Genomic DNA, 23,097 nt, shown 5'->3' with positions numbered 1-23,097 from the left:
ATCAGCACAAAGCGATCTAAGGGCTAGATCTGGGTATTTGAGTATCAACTTCGCCAAGGACGCTTTATGCACGTCGGTCAAGCGAACCCTGCAACAAGACCCAAGCCACGGTCTATAGAAAAATCACCCATTCCAACCAGTACATTCATTTTACGTCCACCACTCCCTGTGTTATCTGAAACCTGACAATGCGCGCCAAGAAGCGATGACCTAGAAAAAAACTTAACCACCTACAGCATGTCTTCAACAACTGCAACGAGTATCCCACTAACCTAGTCAGAGGACCATCTCTCCCCGCTCCCAGACAAACACAAACTGACTAAGCAAGAATTCGCCTCCATTAGAATCATCTTCCTCAAGACATCCCATCAAATGAGCGGATTCCTAAAGCTCCAAGCAGACATTGATACCTCTTTCTATAGCTGTCCAACCTTCAGGACCATCCTCCAAGCCAACTAATCCATGCTCCACTAAGCAACCCCGAAAGGAGTGATGTACAAACTTAACTGTGAATGTGGCAAATCTTACTCAGGTGAAAACCCCGTCGCCTTGACACCAGCACAAAAAAACCCATAAACCTCTTCACCCAAGGAAGCGAAGCACATTATTTTTAAGGAATGAAGAACTGCGAGGATTTTACACTTCTTACGTTACTTTCAAGGTATTCTGTTATCAAAATTAAATGCCAAACTGACAAAATGAATTCTTTCATTTGAAACTGTTCCACATCGCGAGAACACACTGGAATGACAACTTGCTGATAGGGACAGCGAAAGTTTAAAATTTAAAATGGAAACAAATCGAAACACGTTATACACCTTTCAAAGAATTGAACTGACAACATGGAGATGAGACATGTCATGCACAAAACCACCGAAGTACATCTGTATGTGATGGTAGGCGTAAACCACTACACTACTTTGCTCAGATATTAAGTGTAAGGAATTTTTGTTCCAAGCAATATTTTCACGACTGTCTGACAATATAATGTGAGCATATATGTATCGTTAAAGACAACAATGGGTAGATAAAGAAACAATAGCATAGGTAGTCGAAAAGAAACAATCTTGAAAGGTAATGCCTTGTCAAGGGACGATGCCATAAAATCACTCTGTAACGGGACCACAGCAGCTAACCACTATATGCCCAAGAAAACAGTAGGCGTGATGCTGCAGGTGATTTCAGGTGGGAATCGCATTACTAGTGATGTACCAACCCTGGTGGAACGAAGTTAAACATAAACGTGTATATTACATTTATTACATACCCGTGTTATATTGGTTCTCATCAAGGTCTTGTTGAAGTACTGCCGATACATATTAACTCGCCCACTTTCACTCAAATCCTTTTCATCTACAGTGATTTGTTTCATTTTTTTTCAATGAAAATTTAGCATACGGATAATATGAAGCAATTCGCATTGTGTTTCCATAAAACGGGGAAATAACTGTGCCAAGTGTCAAGATAGTTATATACATTGCTGAATGTTTTAGCAAACCCAAACAAATGAATTTTCAAAAGACGTCTTGCTGTCTGTAGGTCAAACTGTTCTGAATATTGAGTTCTGAGTAAAATTCGAGATTTTTTAATCACGCTCTGAATAAAACGAATTAAGTCACAATGGTTCAAATTTTTCTGTCATGGTGCTTATAAACATAAAAGCACTCGTTTAAATGCGAAAAAAACATGTATTTTGACAACAACTTAATATTATCGACAAAGGGAGAGGTAGTTTAAAAATTTCTCAAAACAAAACGTTTCATTTTTCCCAATAAAACTATATGTTATGAAGAAAATCTGTATTTATTATTAAAACGCGACTTCTGAAATGAAGGAGATATAATTATTTATATAACAATTAAAGTACATTTCCACGATCATTAGACATAAATCCTGAAAATTCACTCAGATCTATGTAATGAGCTTTAAAAACATAGATACTATTGACAAACATTTGTGAAAACAAGGAAAAACACAATGTTGCAGTAATTTACTCATGATCCTGAACACCTTAGGTGTGTTGCATCTGTCGAAATGTGTTATTACGAATGAATCACTATTACGAAATGCTCTGGGTATGATCTATGCATGCATCTACCGAGGAATATTTTCCGTAAACGACAAAAGAAAACCGAAAGGAAATCTGAAGGAAAGGCCATTGCTTACATTAAGGTGTGAGTTCAATATTCTGCGAAAAATCTGTAACATGCGGGTTTACAAAATAATTTCTTCACAATACCTTAATCCACACACTGTTCCTACACAGTTTTGGTCAATTAATGCATGAATAATTAATGATTAACGGATGTTATTGTGACCAGTAACTATGCACTTGAAACATTCTCTTGTCGAAACATAATATCAAGCTACTTGGCTCAAAACAATGCCAATGTTTTATAGTTTTATTATCACACATCATATTTGAGTGTCCTCATTCGGCCATCATTTCCGGCTTGGTCACGTCATCCTTCCTCAGCTGTGTCTTGCACAGTGTCAGATGTGAGCCTGGCTGTTGGCTACACCTGAGCCATTCAGTGACTCATACATCTCCGTTGACCGGCCATCCAGCGTGGCGTACTGATTTGAACATATGACATCGTAGTCGGACACTCTTGTATGACCAATGTACTTTTGTATGAACTGTTAGTTCACCTGATGAGGGGATCTGGTAAAGACCTCTAAACTTTATGTTTGAAGAATTAAAGAGAAGTTTAATCCATAACATATTTTTCATACATAACAACTTGTAAATGCCACTAAAAGACAGAGAAACTTTTGTACTTGGTGAAGGTGAAGACACCGTCGAGTTTCCACTCGGTGTGGACTTGTGATTTTCGCCGCTCCTACGAAATAAATGTTTACTGCTGCCTGAAGTGGTGTGTTATAACTCGAGTGGAAAGTGTGTGACACCAACTGTTTGAAATGGTTATCAGATGTTAGTAATACATTAGTAAATTACAATCGTGAAACGATGTTCTCTTAAACTTGTTAGGTCAAAACATGTCAGGAGTTTCTTCTACTGGAAATGTATAAGAAATGTTGTTAGAATGTTGTAAGAACATGCCTTACAGCTGATGCAACGTTTAATGTAGCCTTCATAGACAGTGATGTATTTTACTTTATTTTCCTCCTCCAAGACACACCCTTATCGAGGAAGGACTTAGTATTCGAAGGACGTATCTGAAAGCTCTTCACTACCACTCGTGCCCAAGTCTACAACAATCACGGATTCAGTAATTTGTACACTGTTTTAGTGGACATGTGGAGGATAATTCCCAATTTCATGCATCAGTGACAGTTATGACGTCCGACACAATTCCCCATCCCCTTGTACCACACGTTCGAGATTTGTTTCGGTGAACAACTGACTAAACATTGCGTATGTTCATGACGGGGCAGGATACTGCCGACAAGTCGCATACCTGCAGCTGTAGCACGTCAGTATGCTTAAGATTACACATTTTCTTCCTTACTTTGAGTTGGCGATCTTTGGTCTATTCTATCGTCATCTATAGTTCAAGCATTTTAGATTTTAATAATAGCTTTAACATGCATCTGTGATAAACTAGTGGGTTTTACTGTCCGTTGTCGGCAGCTATTTTTAATTAATTACTTAAGTTTGTTTTTTATCGCGATATAATTGTGATATCACCGATAAGATGTAGGCTTATAACTCACTCACTCACTCACTCACTCCTTGAGTGCAGTCTTCTCCAGCCCACCCTGATTTACATCCCGTCTCACGTCGAGCTGCATCCCGGGGACAGGTGCCAGACTCTCCCACACTCACCCGGGCACTGTAGTAATCCCCACAGTTAGTACCATACTCAACACCTTGGATACATGCTGTGGATAGGAAAACACGCACTGCCAATTATTAAATATACATGGATATTATTCAAATAAAAGACAACAACAACAAAAATACTGAAACAAAAAAGTGACCTGTACAGTCAGTACCCTTCCAATAGCCACTGCAACCATCTTCACACCTCCAGGTCAGGTGATCACAGTTGTCGGATGAGGACACGGCACATTTCCTGTCAGAGCAATACTTGGATGAGCCGTCGCCGTAGGAACGTAGGCACTCTGTGAATAAATGACCCTCAGACATTGAAAATATATAATTCTGATATAAACCAACAGACATTTAAATTAGAAAAGGATCCCCACTGAGTTGACTCTGAGCCTCAAGAAAATGTAGATTTGCTCTACTACAGTTACAGTGGGAGGACCACTTTGAAGTGAACATGATCTGGGCCTCCTTTCACACTGAGTTGACTCTGAGTTGACTCTCACAAGGCACTGAGTGAACGCAAGTAACTTAGGTATCCTCAATGCAGCGATAAAGAAGAGAGAGTGAAAAGCAGATGGCTACATTTCTTCATAATGAAACAATATTGAATGTCTTTCCTTTGCTTAACTTTTCATCAGATATTCAGTGATGTCCCCATTTAATAGTAACGTATATGGTTCCGTTTACTTGTGTCCATACTATACGAGAGGCTTTACAAAACAGGTATCCGATGTATGCACTAAATGGACAAACTGGTGAATAAAGTAAAAGGACCACAATCATTATCGTACCTATCAAAGTCACAAAACCTAACGAAATTATTTTACCTTCCCCTCTACCATAATGATGGTTGACAGATAAGGACGTAAGTAAACATGGCCAATCTTAGATCTGTGCCGAAGGATATATCTAATAATCATGCTCTTAACTGTAAATAATTTTACAAGAAAATGTTGTTGGTTGAGATCAACCAGTGTTGTGAGTATAGCAGATGCTCTGATTGTCGACATTACTTACTTTTCTGACATGTCATTCCTGACCAACCTGTGTCACAATCTCCGGGACTACAAACATTGATGGTATTACATTTGTGCAAAGGACAGTGAGACTGGTAATCATACGCATAGCCGTAGGTTCCTTCAGGACAGCTGCCCGTAACAGAAGTATTACATCAGAGATAGACAGTGACACTGGCGGGCGTATGTTCCATCAGGACAGCTGTCTGTAACAGAAGTATTACATCAGAGATAGACAGTGACACTGGTGGGCGTGTGTACCATGCAGTGGGATGATGCTGTACTGCTAAGATGCCATGAAGATTTCATTGATGAGTTCTTATCGTTGACGGTAACGTTTGAGCAAGTGAGGGCGAGGTTGGGGATGGTGTCTATGGTGGGTTTGGTGTCTAGGTTGTCAGTTCTGCTTTGGAGCTTGGTCTGGGGGACATCAAAACTTGGTAAAGCGTTCAGTGACGTCATAGCTGACCATGGTGTCTTTGTTGAGATTGTATTTTGTCAAATGTTCACATATGAAGCTACACAACCTTTGTCTGCTTGGCAGACTTCGTATTTGGGAACTACTATATAGTCTAGTATTCACCATTTTCGTTACACAATAATTAATTATTCCCTTAGTTAAATTAGTTGATAGGTCATTTGTGTGTCATGTTTTGGTACAATTCCCCGATTTAAGCTCCTCTCTAAAGGTATATCATATTTTATATAGTCTGTTCACACGTAAGAAACATGCCTAAAGTTAAGCTTGTAAATAATGAATTAAAATCAAAGTAACCAAACCAAGGTAACATAGGTAACACTGTATTATAGGTAACACTGTGTACAGTATCGATAACATTGCGTGACATATAGGTAACACTGTGTACAGTATCGATAACATTGCGTGAAATATAGGTAACACTGTGTACAGTATCGATAACATTGCGTGAAATATAGGTAACACTGTGTACAGTATCGATAACATTGCGTGAAAAATAGGTAACACTGTGTACAGTATCGATAACATTGTGTGTAGTATAGGTAACACTGTGTACAGTATCGATAACATTGCGTGAAAAATAGGTAACACTGTGTACAGTACCGATAACATTGTGTGAAATATAGGTAACACTGTGTACAGTATCGATAACATTACGTGAAATATAGGTAACACTGTGTACAGTATCGATAACATTGCGTGAAATATAGGTAACACTGTGTACAGTATCGATAACATTACGTGAAATATAGGTAACACTGTGTACATTATCGATAACATTACGTGAAATAAAGGTAACACTGTGTACAGTATCGATAACATTGCGTGAAATATAGGTAACACTGTGTACAGTATCGATAACATTGTGTGAAAAATAGGTAACACTGTGTACAGTATCGATAACATTACGTGAAATATAGGTAACACTGTGTACATTATCGATAACATTACGTGAAATATAGGTAACACTGTGTACAGTATCGATAACATTGCGTGAAATATAGGTAAAACTGTGTACAGTATCGATAACATTACGTGAAATATAGGTAACACTGTGTACAGTATCGATAACATTGTGTGAAATATAGGTAAAACTGTGTACAGTATCGATAACATTACGTGAAATATAGGTAACACTGTGTACAGTATCGATAACATTACGTGAAATAAAGGTAACACTGTGTACAGTATCGATAACATTGCGTGAAATATAGGTAACACTGTGTACAGTATCGATAACATTACGTGAAATATAGGTAACACTGTGTACAGTATCGATAACATTACGTGAAATATAGGTAACACTGTGTACAGTATCGATAACATTACGTGAAATATAGGTAACACTGTGTACAGTATCCATAACATTACGTGAAATATAGGTAAAACTGTGTACAGTATCAATAACATTACGTGAAATATAGGTAACACTGTGTACAGTATCGATAACATTACGTGAAATATAGGTAACACTGTGTACATTATCGATAACATTACGTGAAATAAAGGTAACACTGTGTACAGTATCGATAACATTGCGTGAAATATAGGTAACACTGTGTACAGTATCGATAACATTGTGTGAAATATAGGTAACACTGTGTACAGTATCGATAACATTACGTGAAATATAGGTAACACTGTGTACATTATCGATAACATTACGTGAAATATAGGTAACACTGTGTACAGTATCGATAACATTGCGTGAAATATAGGTAAAACTGTGTACAGTATCGATAACATTACGTGAAATATAGGTAACACTGTGTACAGTATCGATAACATTGTGTGAAATATAGGTAACACTGTGTACAGTATCGATAACATTACGTGAAATATAGGTAACACTGTGTACAGTATCGATAACATTACGTGAAATAAAGGTAACACTGTGTACAGTATCGATAACATTGCGTGAAATATAGGTAACACTGTGTACAGTATCGATAACATTACGTGAAATATAGGTAACACTGTGTACAGTATCGATAACATTACGTGAAATATAGGTAACACTGTGTACAGTATCGATAACATTACGTGAAATATAGGTAACACTGTGTACAGTATCCATAACATTACGTGAAATATAGGTAAAACTGTGTACAGTATCAATAACATTACGTGAAATATAGGTAACACTGTGTACAGTATCGATAACATTACGTGAAATATAGGTAACACTGTGTACAGTATTGATAACATTGCGTGAAGAATAGGTAATAATGTGTGTAATACTGATAACATTTCATGTAGTGTGAATAAGAATGGGTATTTGCAGCCGAAACATTCCAACTATACTTGTGCTGTGCTCCAAATAGTCCACAACCTCTCGATTGGTTCATATAATCCTCAGGAAACACATATACAAAAGTGACACTAAACATGGTTCCTGTCAAAAAGATAATAAACTTCGAAGAGACAGAAATATTACAGAAGAAATGCAGCACCTGGACTGCGGCGTTTGCCTGACAAGATAGAGCACGGTCGACTATGTATTACATAAACACCCGAACCTACGTTCATTAAGCAGCACGGGGTATACTTAATTCTACATGATCTGATGTACTAACAGCAGTTTGGACTTTGTCAGAACATTAGCTTCTTCTTGGGTGGGTTGGGAGTAGTATTACTACTGTTGGGTGCTTTTAGCAATATCACGGCTGGGGGCGCCAGAAATGGTCTTCACACAATGTTCCCATGGATATATCGAACCTGGGACTTCAGTGTGACAGAGTGTATTGCATTTTTTTTGTGTGCAAGATTATGTGTAAGGGTCCTTGAATCAGAAATGGTCAACGAAAGAATCATACACTGGACAAGCAAGTACCGTCTCCTCGTAGTGTGTCAGGTTTCATGTTAGGATTTAAAATCCCTTGTACAGTCCACACTTTGTTCTGTAAAACTAGACTTTTATTTTATTTCGAGGACAGACATTTCGTGGTTCATTCATCCGTTTCTGTTTCCCTTAGTCCGTATATACTTTTAGGTCCATCAGTCATTACTGACCACTGGGGACGAGAGTCTTCACCACCTTCAATCAGCATGCGCAATACAGTGAGTGAGTGAGTTATTGTCTGATCGCATCTTTCAGACAAAGAGAGGTAGCTCCGGTTGTCACTGGTGCAACTACTACCGGTAGTTCTTTACAAGGCAGTTATTTCAGGAATCATATTCCAGAAGAGGAGGATCATACAGACGTCACACACAAACACTCGTACATGTCAGTTAAACATTCCGAGAGACTGCCAACGTCAATTGAAGTCGTTCTGCACAAACCGAAACACTGTTGAAACCTGCTTTAAACTCAACTCAGCCACTCATTACCCGGTGAGTTCGGCAAATACAGAAATTCCAGATGTCCAAGACGTCAACTACGTGATATACAACTACACCGACGTCCTCGACTGTCCGTCGTGTGTCGTGATGCAGTGTACCACAGTTGCATCACTTGAATAGCGGTAAAATATGTGTCGCTTTTCGCAATACTCCAGCACAATTAAAGCTGGGGACACCAGAAATGGGCTTGACAGATTGTACCCATGTGGGGAATCCAACCCGAGTCTTCGGCGTGACGAGTTGACACTTTAGCCACTGGGCTACCCCACCGCACCTCAGCATCAAAGATAAAATATATAATGTAACCATTGCTCTCTTTCACTATTGCAGGACTTCATGTTAATTATTTCATATTCCCTTTAAAGTCAAAGAACATTACAATGTACAAAGGTTCACGGGGGGTGTGGGGTGAGGGGGATAGGAACGAGGGGGATGGGGATGAGGATGATGGGGATGATGGGGGATGAGGGGGATGAGGGGGGATGGGGTGAGGGAGGATGGGGGTGAGGGGGTATGGGGATAGGAATGGGTTCAGCAGTACGACAGACATCGCGCGTATAACGTTTGCAATTATTCACTAACGGATGTCACGATGCAGTGTAGCAACAAGCGTGCGTCGTTTGTCGTGATGCAGTATAGCAACAAGTTTGCTTTTGGGTTTTTTTATTATTATTGTTGTTGTTGCAGCAGTACGACACATACCGCGTGTGTAATCTCATAAAACATACCGATTACATGTATTTACAAACAGATGTGAATAGTTCAGACAATCGGACATGGGCATCTTTGGTTCTAGCTATTATTTTACCAGTTCGAAACAAACCATGTTGATTTGGTCGGTGGTAAACACATCACAAGTCAGGAGTTCCTGTTGGACGTATATCTGATGAAGTACATGTAAATCGACGCAATGCAGGTAGCTCTCACACATTCCGTTGTTGCCAAATCATTTCAATGAATTCAGTTTCTAAGTGGATACGCGTATTTATGGCATGTCATTCAGTACCGTACCTGCCATTGGGCGTGTCTAAAGTTTCAGTGTGATCACCAATCGCCTGGATTCAATTCAATTCAAAGTACACAAGCTAGTTGGTGATGAGTGGTTGATCCCTATGTCGGATTAATCAAGCTGTTTCAGTTCTCTTGTGTTGAGATGAAGGATGAGGCCAGTTCAAAGCACATGGATACTTCATTCTGGAAATAAACAGTTCGTCGTATGAGTGGTCAACCCCCACGTATGAGACTTTGTCATAACGATGTCACCTTTCCCTTTTACTAACTACGACCTAAATACTGTATGTGATCAGTTGGTGCTTCCATCTCCAGTGGTTGTGACGGGAACAGGTTGTGGGTTATACTTCACATAGCTTCTGTTTGTTGAAAGCAAAATCTGTTTGTTCTGGAAATTCTATAAAGATAACAGATTTAAGTTTACTATATATTAACAATTGAGTAACACGCTGATAGATTCCAGTGTGGTATGCCATGACGTTGTAGAGTTAGAAGATAAGCATTATCTGTAGGATATGAGTGAGTATTTTAGTTAATTCAAAGTGACTTTTGTAGTGTAATATGTTATAATATGTCGTTCCAGTGGATGCAGGGTTCAGTAGTTTATAACAAGACCTTATAGAAATGTTATAACGTGGTATTGTAGGGGTGTTATACCATGATGGTGTTTAGTATCTTAAACATGACGCTGTAAAGGAGGTTATAACCGTACGTTGTAGAAAACGTTCCCTCAAAGCATAGTTTGCAAACGATCGTTCCACAGATTGTTCAAATATGTGCCTCCATGCAAGATACTACGAACAATTGTCCTGTAATTTAAAGTTATGAAATTTATTGTCAGCGTACCCCTCTGACATTGACGCCCAATGATCAAATATCGACCCATTTAAATGTGTGTGTAAACTTCCATGGAATACAGGATTTATATGTGTGTTTGTACTTTTATATATATAGTTACGACTTTCATCCTGCACACTTTACACTTTAAGAAGATGCATATTCAGAGATGGGTGAACAGAGGGATAGATGGATGAAGCCTTACCCACAGCAACACTGGAATACAAAAGTGGCACAGGAAATGATAGACGTACCTCAGTAAGGTCGTTGTCAAACAGGTGCCTGAGACGTCTGATGTTGTTGTAGATCTCCACCTCGTTGTCGTACATCATGCCCTGCACGACGTTGCACATGACGCAGAACAACGTCGCCATTCGCCTTTCGCCGTCACTGAAATTATTTAGACGATGATTTAAGATAGATTCAGAGTGAGTGAGTGAGTGAGTAAGTTAAAATTTAACGTCACATCGGCAATATTTCAGCCATATCGTGACTTGAACATGTTTGATATCGAAATGTCATTTGCATATATTAGAGAAAAAAAAACGTCAAAGGACAGTAAAACAACAAGAATATCACCGTTACAAATAACACTAGTGTGGAAAATTAGAACTAGCAGCACTAGCACTAGCATATTGTTGGACAAAACAAAATACAAAAACAGGCTAGACATCACCCACAGCTCAAGGCAGATCACCATACTAAGAACCACGGGGACTTACAGAACGTCTGCTTCCTGAATGGACCCAGGCGGATTTACAACATCCCTTCAGATGAGAGAGTTTCAGAAGGAAAATAACATTTCTGTAATTACAGTGCCTCCATGAACCATTGTAACTCAAATCTCCGAATGGACCTTGAATACATCGGTCGTGTGTATGTCTTGTTTGAAATCACACAGAGAGAAATAGTCTGAAAAATATACTAGAAAGCTAGCCTGGTGAATTTATTGTCTTTCTTGACATGCAGCCACATATGTACATTAAGCACTTATTAACAGCAATACTGACAACACCACACAAGTTAGTTCCACAAGTCAGCAGTAACATAGACACCTAAACATCACTGTAACTGGCCGTGTAGTGGTCACCCCACGTGACTCCATCTCTCTCATAAGGTCAAGGACAACGTTTGAGTTGATCATCTTCAGCAGGTACACACGCACTGACTGTGCGCAAACGTCTCCCTTAAAAACAATACGTCAATGTTATATATCATGACGTGCTGCATGGATATGTTATAATGAACAATAATACATGGAACTGTCCCAAGTATCTGTACTGTCTCGACATTGCTACTGTCGTTGAAATCTTGCAGCAGTATACAGTTATGTGCAGAAAATTTTTCACTTTTGAACTTTTGAATTTCTTCACTTGTTTAGTATTATTGGCATATTGACTGACAGTCGTTTGACTTAACATTACTGGTAAATAAACTCTGACATTCATTCGACATCGATATAAATTACCTCCATTTTTCTTTCCACATTCTTCAAAATGATATCGCAACTGACATCATACACCATGGAACATTTGACGTTCACTGGGTCCAAGTCGAGGCTGGATCCCAACGTCGGCAGGAAACTGCGCAGTCTCTGCGGCATGCGATTACGTCACAGTTTTAATATAATCAACTCTCTTATAACTGATTATATTTTTAATTGTAACATTAACATTTCATAAGTGACTCATACTCAACATATTTCATGTAGAAACGATATGTCTTTCTGTCATAAAAATAGCGAAGTATGCTACTTGTATAGTTCAAGGACATCTTAAGAAGTGATGATCTTGCACCGAAGCAATCCTATCTCAGACTAGCCCGACATAGCCACATGCAAGAAGCCATTGTCACATGATAATAACACCATTCATGAAAGCCTTCATTTTATGATGCAACACACTCGGATGTCAACACATGGGTTCTGACATCATCATGGAATAGTTTCAGTTGACTCGAGTGCTTGCTTGAGCAGCTGGGTAACACATTAGACTGATTGTTTACAAACAAAATTATTGTAGGTCTGTTAGTAAAACAATGTCTGTATTCATTTTGTTTTATTTTATTTTATTTTATTTTTTTGTCAGTAGCAGTGGCTAGGCATGGACATGATGTCCGAATAAAGCCCGTACGGGTGTGCAAAACTCATTTTCGACCATCTGTTAATTAAGTCAATAAAATAAAATCAAAACAAAAGCTTCGTTGATTACGAATTTGTCCATTTGTGTAAGTACGTCGGAAAATAAGGACGAATATGTTTGACCTGTTGATCCATGTTGTTGTAAACACTGCGTCAAATGACAAGCTTGCGCCACACTCACAATCTCCCTCCTCTATTTTGTAGGGGCTAGGCATGGACATGATGTCCGAATAACACCCGTACGGGTGTTCAAAACTCATTTTCGACCATCTGTTCATTAAGTCAATAAAATCAAAACAGCAAGCTTCGTTGATTACGATTTGTCCGTTTGTGTAAGTAAGTCGGTAAATAAGGACGAATATTTTTTACCTGCTGATCCATGTTGTTGTAAACACTGCGTCAAATGACAAGCTTGCGCCACACTCACAATCTCCCTCCTCTATTTTGTAGGAAGGTCCTCTTGGGACTAGAGAGTATGCTCGCGACAGACGCTCGGGCCGTTCCATTAGGAAACTCATCGTTCGTGCGAAACTCTTTGTGCGAAAGCAACCCAAGTTTCTCATCATTGCCCTGAAGGTGCCACTAAACTTAGTGAGGTACACATACAACATAAGGCTTATGCCAAAGACGGGTAATTGTTTCTTACGTGTAATGACTTGGGCAGGACTATGATTGTAGACGACTCGTGGCTGTTTGTGAGTTCCCAGAAGGAAGATGCCGTGGTGATGGAGGGAGCCTGGGTTACAAGGTATCCTTTCACAGACAGTCGGGACTGAAAACATTCATGTTTGGAAACATAATAATTACTTTTATGTGCATCCACCTCTGTCCGTTTGGAACACATATATATCGGGTATAGACGATTAAGTGAGTGCGTGATTTTAACGTCGTATTTCATTGCATGTTGACAGTGAGACTAGTTATATTTGTGATGTGATTTAACAGAATCATAGCATGACTTACCGGCATCACGACTGTCAGGAGATCAGTTCTCCCCCTCATCCTTAACGTGCTCCTATAGCTGCCTCCTGCAACAAGGAGCTCATAATCATAGTGACTTTATGTCCTCATCCTCATCTTTTCTTGATTATCGAAATAGCGTAAGCACATTTGGGAGTGAAACATGTACACGTGGCCGACTTACCCCAATATGACGTGACAGTAACAAGCCCAATATTCTCACCTAATTCAGCATTTCCTCTCTCTCTTGCCAGTTTCTGAATATCGACACATAATATTAAAGTCAGTATGTCAATTAATCAAATGAATACATTTATACCGATGATGGATGTAACTGAAGTTACTAAAATGTTCAGTTTTGGGCATGAATTAATCTCTGTTAGAATGAATGTCAATTATTTATTTATTATTGATATTATTTTTGTGGTGTTTATACAGAATGTCAGTCCTCTTACCTGTACCAGCTGAGGAACAGTCATGTTTCCCATTGTGAATGTACCATCTGCCTGACGAGCCCTTTCTCTAAATGCTGCCAGGGATAAGGCTGTATCCCCGACCAGGAGGGCTTCATACAGAGTGGTGTACACGCTGATGTACTGACTCTGTGACGTGTCCAAAAATAGGCGTCAGCATGAGAAGTAGTACATCATTTCAGTAAAAATCGTGTCAGTGTATTATGCATGACACCGTTTACGTGTAGATGGGATCACACATTGAACATACATTTGGTTAGCAATAGTATATATCTGCCATGTCCAAAATACCTGTAAGACACAAACTGTATTGTACCTGGTTCTGTACCATGCTGTGGCGCTGTTGTCTCATGGTATTGACCACTTGGAACACGTCCACCTTGTGGTCAGTGAAGGCCTGGTCCAGCAGATAGTCCACTGTAATGTAGGTCCCTGTCCGGCCGACACCAGCACTGTTGATAACAGAAAATGACTGAATTAGACCATTACTCTATCTACAAGCGGACAAGACAATGACTGTCACATGCACTTCCATACAAACACAAACGAAGACATAATAATAATAGCATCTCTTTGACTTGACTTTGACCACCTATTTCATCAGAGACAAGCATTCCAATATGGAAGGGGAAGTTGCCAATGGGAATAGAACTGTAAGAACAGTGGCTGAAAGGACCAAATCGTTGACTCTGAGAGTGTGAGTGCGATAGAAATTGTCCTGAGAAACAACAATCCCAACTTTCATCACTTTCTAAAGAGCTGTGTTATTTTAGAAGTGTTTGAGAACGTCGGGCATCACCAAGTAGATCGTTCCATTTCATTTCAGCGGAATGTAGTGACGTGAGGTTTTGGATTTACGTGTTTGAAATTGTGCCAGAAACTGACCAGGACTTCATGGTACTCAGTCCACAGAGTCCTCTAGTACTGTCCCGTTGATGACAATTACTGTGATAGTGCACATAATGTGTAACATTGGACGTGTCCAACTTACCTACAGTGAACCAGCAGTGGGGAGTTGTTAGGGTTGGGTGTCCGTCTCACTCTGAAAACAAACTCTGCCAAAGCGAGATCATCAGCCGTGCTGTCCTCAAACCACACAGTAAACTGGAAGTGATGGACAATAAGACTTTCGCCAGTCTGCACAAAGCAAAATACATGGATTACTCGCTAGTTTTTTTACCTTACATGCGACAACAGAGTTAAATCTAAGCTGATACCTCTTTAGACGTGGCTTTGAGTGTCCGGAAGTTCCAGTGAGATCTCTGCTTCTTCATGGTGACAGAAATCAGGAAATGTCCAGTATCAAGGTTATATCCGTCCAGCCAGTAGGAGTCGCATTTGACCTAGTGGTGAAATAATACATCAGACTGATTTATGCACATCTATAGTTCAGGCATAGTTGGAATTTGATTAAAGTGCAAGAAGACTTACCACTCCTTTCTCTACATGATTGGTCAGCATGACCACTCGAGTTATCTCCTTCTCAAAGATCATACGCCAGAAGTCACCAATAGTTGTCCTTTTGGGCCCTGGAAAAAACTTTACCAGCTGGTCATAAATATAACTAGATTTCGTTTTACATTGATGCATAATTTACGGGAAATATTTATACTGACGTCAGATGTATTTTGCATGAGTGAGTGAAGGCCTGAGTGAGCATTGATCCAGTTCTATGGTGGTGTGTGAAGTTGCGGTAGATATGTCTTTCGGTAAATATGTGCTGCTAGACCTGCATGACCTGCACGACTGGTCCGCAAGCACTGGGTCCGACGAAGCGAGTACAATTACTCAAGTTAAGTTTCGTTTTCCCTAAAAAATCATCCGGAAGACGGGGTTTCCGGATACACAGGGTCCGAGTAAATGTGGTTCGATTGTACAGCACCATGTTAACTCTTGTCACTGTCGTGTTTTGTATCTGGCAGCTTTTCACGGAAGACTGTCGCACATACCTTGAGTCACAATGTATGCTCGAGGTTTCAAGTATCCCTGAAATTGAAATATTCTCAGTTAATATTTTGTTTCCGCATATGTCATCTCATTTGACTAGTTGTGAAACTCATCATCAACCTACATTGATGTAGTTGGCGTTGATGTAGGTGGAGAGGGAATCTCTGCCCAGTTTGGTCAGTCGGACTTGGTTGTAATCATCTGAAATATTGAAATAAAACGTGATTAACACTACAGTTGATGCCCACTATAGTGTAAAGAAACACTACAATTGACCCCAATTGTAGTGAGAGACAAATCTATGTCCTCAGTGCTTTTGTACTTGAAAACAGTAGTTTCAAAATTACCCGCTTGACTTTCTGGATGATCGATCACTTCATTGTGACTGATCATATGATTGTCTGGACACTGGTATTTTCACAGTCTCCTGTACATTGTTTCACAGCTAAATTGTTCTTTACACCAAACGGAATCTACTTCTATGGAAGTCACATTACCTTCGGGATTTGGATTGAGCTTATATGTAGTTGATGGGTTAAAGCGTTTATCTATGTGCAGACCGTTGTTTGTGGCATCACTTACAAGGATAAAGGTTCTTGTAGCGGTTCTTGCCTCTGTTGCCTCGGGCTCTGTGCTGAGGTTGACTGGCACCAGCGGAAAGTCGCTGGAACAATAGATTTGTCAGGAACTGCACGTGTAACCAAACTGCCGCGGTAAATTTTCTTTCTAACAATGAATAGTGCAAATGTTGAAATTGGATTCAAGCTGACACCTTTTTAAAATAAAATCCATTCTTACCGTACATGTTAGTCCATTATTTGTCACGTGGTAACATCACTGACACATTATGTTGAGCCAGTCAATTTGATTTCGAAAACAGCACAACATTAGACAGGCCGTAGATCGCCAACTCTTGATGGTAGATCATGATACTAGGGACCATGAGGACTTACGGTGCTTTAGCTACCTGCATTGACCCTAGATGGATTTATACCATCTCCTTAGCTGCTGACAACTGTAGGAACACTAAGCCGAAATTTGAAACAAAAACACTACGTTTACAAAATGTCGTAAGTGTGCGATATTTCAGGCTCAGTTTGAAAACTTTGGGACTTACGCAGCCTCCCGGGAGACACATTAAAGAATCTTTACGTCAGTAATTATCTATCACTTACGTGGAATTCCTTGTGAATACCGCCATGTTGACTTAGCACCTCCCTGATCTTGTCATGCAGTTTTTCCACCTCCACTTCAGTGGAGCCTTCAAGAGTGCCAGGGTTCTCGTTCCTCACATTGGATCTCAGAGTTCCTGCGAGGGTTTGTTTATGTTGGCAAATCAGTTAAAACAGTTCCGTTTCTTTTCACATCAGGATGGATGCATGTACACACGAGCGCGCACGCGTACGTGTCGCACGCGCACGCACGCATGGGCACACACACTCATAGTTCATTCCACTGCTTCGGAATGAATTCAATAAAAGAAAATACGAATTCAAATCACATGTTTATCATTGGAACAAATCTGGATTATACCTTGTGAAGGAGGTAGGAACCTATAGGAGCCTGCCCTGCTCTTTCTATCGCACCTAGAATCATAGAACAAAGTACACGTTTAATAAAACCCACTTTAGCGTCACATCGACAATATGTCAGCCACATCGTGACGAGATGGGTGATTAAATTGTAGAAAAATAAACTTAGAACCTAAAACCTTGTTGACGGAGAACAGTAAACCCACTAGTATATCACAGATATCAATTCAAAACTAGTAATTAAATCTAAAACATGTTAACCATAAGAAATAAGACGATCTAAAAACAATCTATACATTGCTAGCAACTGAAGGTAGATCACCATACTAGGAACCATGGAGACTTACATCACATTTGCTTCCTGTATGGGCCCTAGGTGAATTTACACAACCCCCCTCAGACTCTAGTCAATTTTGACAAATCCAGCCAGACATTAAAAACAACATATTCTACGATTAATAGGCAGAGAGTATAAATTCACTTTGTTGTTTTACAGTTATCACCAGTTTCATAGATAACAGGTATGTTTTGCTGTGCAGATGATGTGAAGGTATCAGGTTAGGTAAATGTTGTGTCTAAACATCTTACCAACACACAACAACCGCAGCGATGATCAACATCAGGTACGCCCCTCCCGCGACCACAACACTGATCAACAACTGAGTCTCTGAAAGAAAACACGATCGAGTATGTTTTTTACAGAAATATCAGTGAGTGAGTGAGTGACAGAGTTTGGTTTTGCTCCCGCATTTAGCAATATTCAAGCAATATCAACGCGAAGGACTCAGAAATGTCCCCCATATGTTGTAGCTGTGATAGGAATTGAGCCCGCGTCTTTGGTGTGACTTGCAAAACAGTTAAACATAACATAATCCCATCGCCCGTTATCGAAATTATCAAGGCTCCAGTGACTCAAGTTACATTCTTGTTGTTTCACGTTAATTCAAGATCATAAAGTAGTACAGGCTAGTGAAGTAGTGCAAGCTAATGGAGTAGACATATTCGTACAACGACTCTCAAGCGAATAGTTTATAGTATCATTCTTGTATATGTCACATAGTGTGTCTGTTTCTGAAACTAGTAGATGGAAGTATTTGCAAATTGTTTTATATGATAAAAGTAAACATTTACATGTTCACTTCCTGCGTGTTTCAACAGATAATAACGATAAAAACACAAGGAAAGGAAATTGAAAGTGGCGATATTGGAAATCAATTCAACGGAGTGTATGTAGCCTTACTTATCTGACATTTTGGTCCTGACCATCCCGGATCACAGACAGTTGCTAAGCAACCAGATAGAGGATCACATTCGTCCAGGGGGCAGTGGCACTCATCATCACACCTTTCTCCGTATTTTCCTTTAGGGCAGTCACCTATATTATTAGAACAATGGTGTTAGAGAGCCACGTGTACCTACATTCCCAGTTGTTTTCTTAGGCGCAGCTGTATGTAACAGAAATGTCATGTCGGAGATAATCAGTAGACGCATTATACCTGCGATAATCAGTAGAAGTATTATGTCTGAGATAATCAGCGGAAGCATTATGTTGAAGATAATCAGCAGAAGCATTATGTTGAAGATAATCAGCAAAAGCATTGTGTTGAAGATAATCAGCGGAATCATTGTGTTGAAGATAATCAGTAGAAGTATTCTGTTGAAGATAATCAGTAGACGCATTGTGTTGAAGATAATCAGTAGAAGCATTGTGTTGAAGATAATCAGCGGAAGCATTGTGTTGAAGATAATCATCAGAAGCATTGTGTTGAAGATAATCAGTAGAAGTATTCTACTGAAGATAATCAGTAGACGCATTGTGATGAAGATAATTAGTAGAAACGTTGTGTTAAAGGTTATTCGCAAAACATTGTGTTGAAGATAATTGGTAAAAGCGTTTAGTTGAATATAATCAGTAGAAGCATTGTCTTGAAGATGATCAGAAGAACCATTGTGTTGAAGATAATCAGTAGGAGCATTGTCTTGAAGGTAGTCAGTAGACGCATTGTGTTGAAGATAATCAGTAGAAGCATTGTGTTGAAGATAGTTAGTAGACGCATTGTGTCGTATATAATTGGGAACAGCATTCTGTTGAAGATAATCAGTAGAAGCATTGTGTTGAAGGTAATCAGTAGAAGCATTGTGTTGAAGGTAATTAGTAGAAGCATTGTGTTGAAGATAATCGACAAAAGCATTGTATGGAAGGTAATTAGTAGAAGCATTGTGTTGAAGATAATCGACAAAAGCATTGTATGGAAGATGATCAGAAGAACCATTGTGTTGAAGATAATCAGTAGGAGCATTGTCTTGAAGGTAGTCAGTAGACGCATTGTGTTGAAGATAATCAGTAGAAGCATTGTGTTCAAGATAGTTAGTAGACGCATTGTGTCGAAGATAATTGGGAACAGCATTTTGTTGAAGATAATCAGTAGAAGCATTGTGTTGAAGGTAATCAGTAGAAGTATTGTGTTCAAGGTAATCAGTAGAAGTAATGTGTTGAAGATAATTAGTAGAAGCATTGTGTTGAAGATAATCGGCAAAAGTATTGTGTTGAAGATAATTGGTAAAATCGTTTTGTTGAAGATAATAAACAGAATCATACTGTTGAAGATAGTCGGTAGAAGCATTGTGTTCAAGGTAATCAGTAGAAGTATTGTGTTGAAGATAATCAGTAGAAGCATTGTCTTGAAGATAATCAGTAGACGCATTGTCTTGAAGATAAGCAGAAGAACCATTGTGTTGAAGATAATCAGTTAAAGCATTGTCTTGAATATAATCAGTAGACGGATTGTGTTGAAGATAATCAGTAGAAGCATTGTGTTGAAGATAGTTAGTAGACGCATTGTGTCGAAGATAATTGGGAAAAGCATTTTGTTGAAGATAATCAGCAGAATCATTGTGTTGAAGGTAATCAGTAGAAGTATTGTGTTCAAGGTAATCAGTAGAAGTATTGTGTTGAAGATAATCAGTAGAAGCATTGTCTTGAAGATAATCAGTAGAAGCATTGTGTTGAAGATAATCGGCTAAAGCATTGTGTTGAAGATAATTGGTAAAAGCGTTTTGTTGAAGATAATCAGCAGAATCATAGTGTTGAAGATAATCAGTAGAAGCATTGTGTTCAAGGTAATCAGTAGAAGTATTGTGTTGAAGATAATCAGTAGAAGCGTTGTCTTGAAAGTAATCAGTAGGAGCATTGTCTTGAAGATAATCAGAAGAACCATTGTGTTGAAGATCGTCAGTTAAAGCATTGTCTTGAAGGTAATCAGTAGACGCCTTGTGTTGAAGATAATCAGTAGAAGCATTGTGTTGAAGATAGTTAGTAGACGCATTGTGTCGATTATAATTGGGAAAAGCGTTTTGTTGAAGATAATCAGTAGAAGCATTGTGTTCAAGGTAATCAGTAGAAGTATTCTGTTGAAGATAATCAGTAGAAGCATTGTCTTGAAGATAATCAGTAGGAGCATTGTCTTGAAGATAAGCAGAAGAACCATTGTGTTGAAGATAATCAGTAGAAGCGTTGTGTTGAAGATAATCAACAGAAGAATTGTGCTGAAGATAATCAGCACAGGCATTGTCTTGAATATAATCAATAAAATCGTTTTGTTGAAGATAATCAGTAGAAGCATTGTGTTGAAAATAATCAGTAGACGCATTGTGTTGAAGATAATCAGCAGAACCATTGTCTTGAAGATAATCAGTAGGAGCATTGTCTTGAAGATAAGCAGAAGAACCATTGTGTTGAAGATAATCAGTAGAAGCGTTGTGTTGAAGATAATCAACAGAAGAATTGTGCTGAAGATAATCAGCACAAGCATTGTCTTGAAGATAATCAGTAAAAGCGTTTTGTTGAAGATAGTCAGTAGAAGCATTGTGTTGGGGATAATCAGTAAAAGCATTGTCTTGATGATAATCAGCAGAAGTACTGTGTTTAACTGTATTTAACTGTATTTTGTAGATGTGCAAGTTTCAGCAGCTTGATAGTTACGTACATGAAACCTCTCACGATGAAAGGCTAATGTTCAGCACACTACACCGGTTGTCCTGTCACCCGGGCCGGTGCTTGTTGGGGGTACCGATTCGTGTCAATTTCTGCTGTTATCTCTACTCCACGCCTCGTACAGGTTAAGTAAGTCTTGCGGTTTTTAGGGTAACACTCTCTACCATTCTCTGAGCAAGGAAACCTGACTATTGACACGTTGAAGTCACCCTTCTGATTATCAGAACGGAGAATATTTAATTTAGTGTCAGCTAAATATGTTACTCTTATACAAGGAAATATCGGCAGCATCTGGCAGTAGGAGGAATTTGGTCATTATTTAAAGATCGCAGACCATTTACATTACACAGATACGTGGCTGAAGAGTACCGTCGCATTTAATCACCAGTATTATGAATATTCTGTTGGTTTTGCTACCTAAATCTCACGTAAGTTGGTTCTGTGATCTTAGAACCTCTTGGACTAGTTAGTTTTGTACAGTACCAAACAGTACCTTGTGAGTATCACCACCTCACAAGTTCTCTAGGTATTCCAAGAGATTGGCTTACACATATTTTACTTATGAAAAACTGTGTGTAAGTGTAGCTGGTTTCAGCTAAGCTTCACGTATTTGCACAATTTACTAAACGGTCCCTCTAGATCTTGATAATGATGCCAGATAGCGACGACAATGTCTATACTGAAGCACTCCTGATAATGTATATACAGTTGACAAAAGAATTTACCTTGTGTGCCGGCAATCAGGCAGAGAGACAGAGCTGAGAAAACTCGCGATACATCCACCATACTCGCGGGTAAAATGCACATTTCCTGGTTCATTAAGTTTAGCTTTAGTTTTAGTTTCAGGTTTTGGTTAGATTTGCACTGACATATGTGTCACATATCGTGCAATCAGTATCTATCAAACACCATTTACATTTCATAAACAAGGACCAGTGTATTTCGATGAGACCTTCGTATACAGGTCTGTGTTTTGTTGTAGGATACATTACCTAATATATGAAAGAAATATGCACCCGTTTAGAACGTCCACTTTGAAATTATGCGGAAATGAAAGTAACGCTATTTTTCAGTTTTTAAACATTAAAGCATTCTCCTTCGGCTCAAGGAAATTGTTTTAGGCTGAGTGAGTTTATGTTTTGTTTCCTGAAGGGTGAATAAAAAGTTAACAATACAATAAAGATTTCTACTTCACAGATCAAATTTAGTCATTGATGTCTTATCATCACATTTGGTTTCCTGCTGTGATACTTTTGTAGTTGTATTGTCCTTCGATGACAGGCTTTTAAGATCTAAATATATCGATTTTAATAGTCATATAACTTGTCAAATTATTCTCGTCACCATATGTCTGAAATATTGCCAGTGTGACCTAAATATTAACTCACTGACTCACTTGTTTTCCCTTTTGGGCTAGGTATATATAATGACTGGAACATTTGTGAAATGGAGTTTGTGATATCTCACGATTATGAAGTCGGTCTGTTGTTAATGTAATCAAGGTCTTACATGGAATCAAACAGACCAATTGTAAGTTAAAATATAACGAAAAAAATACACATACAAAGCGT

The 23,097-nt window shown here is 39.0% G+C and overlaps 1 protein-coding gene across 1 annotated transcript; it reads right to left on the bottom strand.

Moving 5' to 3' along the window:
* Positions 1-9,283: 9,283 nt before the first annotated feature.
* On the bottom strand, positions 9,284-22,312 carry LOC137291160 (receptor-type tyrosine-protein phosphatase kappa-like). Its single transcript, XM_067822449.1, has 19 exons — positions 22,252-22,312; positions 18,121-18,199; positions 17,534-17,586; positions 17,176-17,309; positions 16,583-16,664; positions 16,125-16,201; positions 16,003-16,039; positions 15,485-15,582; positions 15,271-15,396; positions 15,045-15,190; positions 14,370-14,505; positions 14,036-14,182; positions 13,804-13,837; positions 13,584-13,648; positions 13,267-13,392; positions 11,949-12,074; positions 11,536-11,666; positions 10,735-10,870; positions 9,284-9,826 (listed from the first exon to the last, which is right to left on the bottom strand). Exons 1-19 carry the CDS (start codon positions 22,310-22,312, stop codon positions 9,767-9,769), a joined length of 1,854 nt encoding a protein of 617 aa, XP_067678550.1. The 3' UTR covers positions 9,284-9,766.
* Positions 22,313-23,097: the final 785 nt, after the last annotated feature.

This window comes from Haliotis asinina, chromosome 7 (assembly GCF_037392515.1).
Source record: "Haliotis asinina isolate JCU_RB_2024 chromosome 7, JCU_Hal_asi_v2, whole genome shotgun sequence".
NCBI classification, from domain to species: Eukaryota; Metazoa; Mollusca; class Gastropoda; order Lepetellida; family Haliotidae; genus Haliotis; species Haliotis asinina.
The sequence above is the reverse complement of the archived record's forward strand: the minus strand, read 5'-3'. Positions and strand labels throughout refer to the sequence as shown.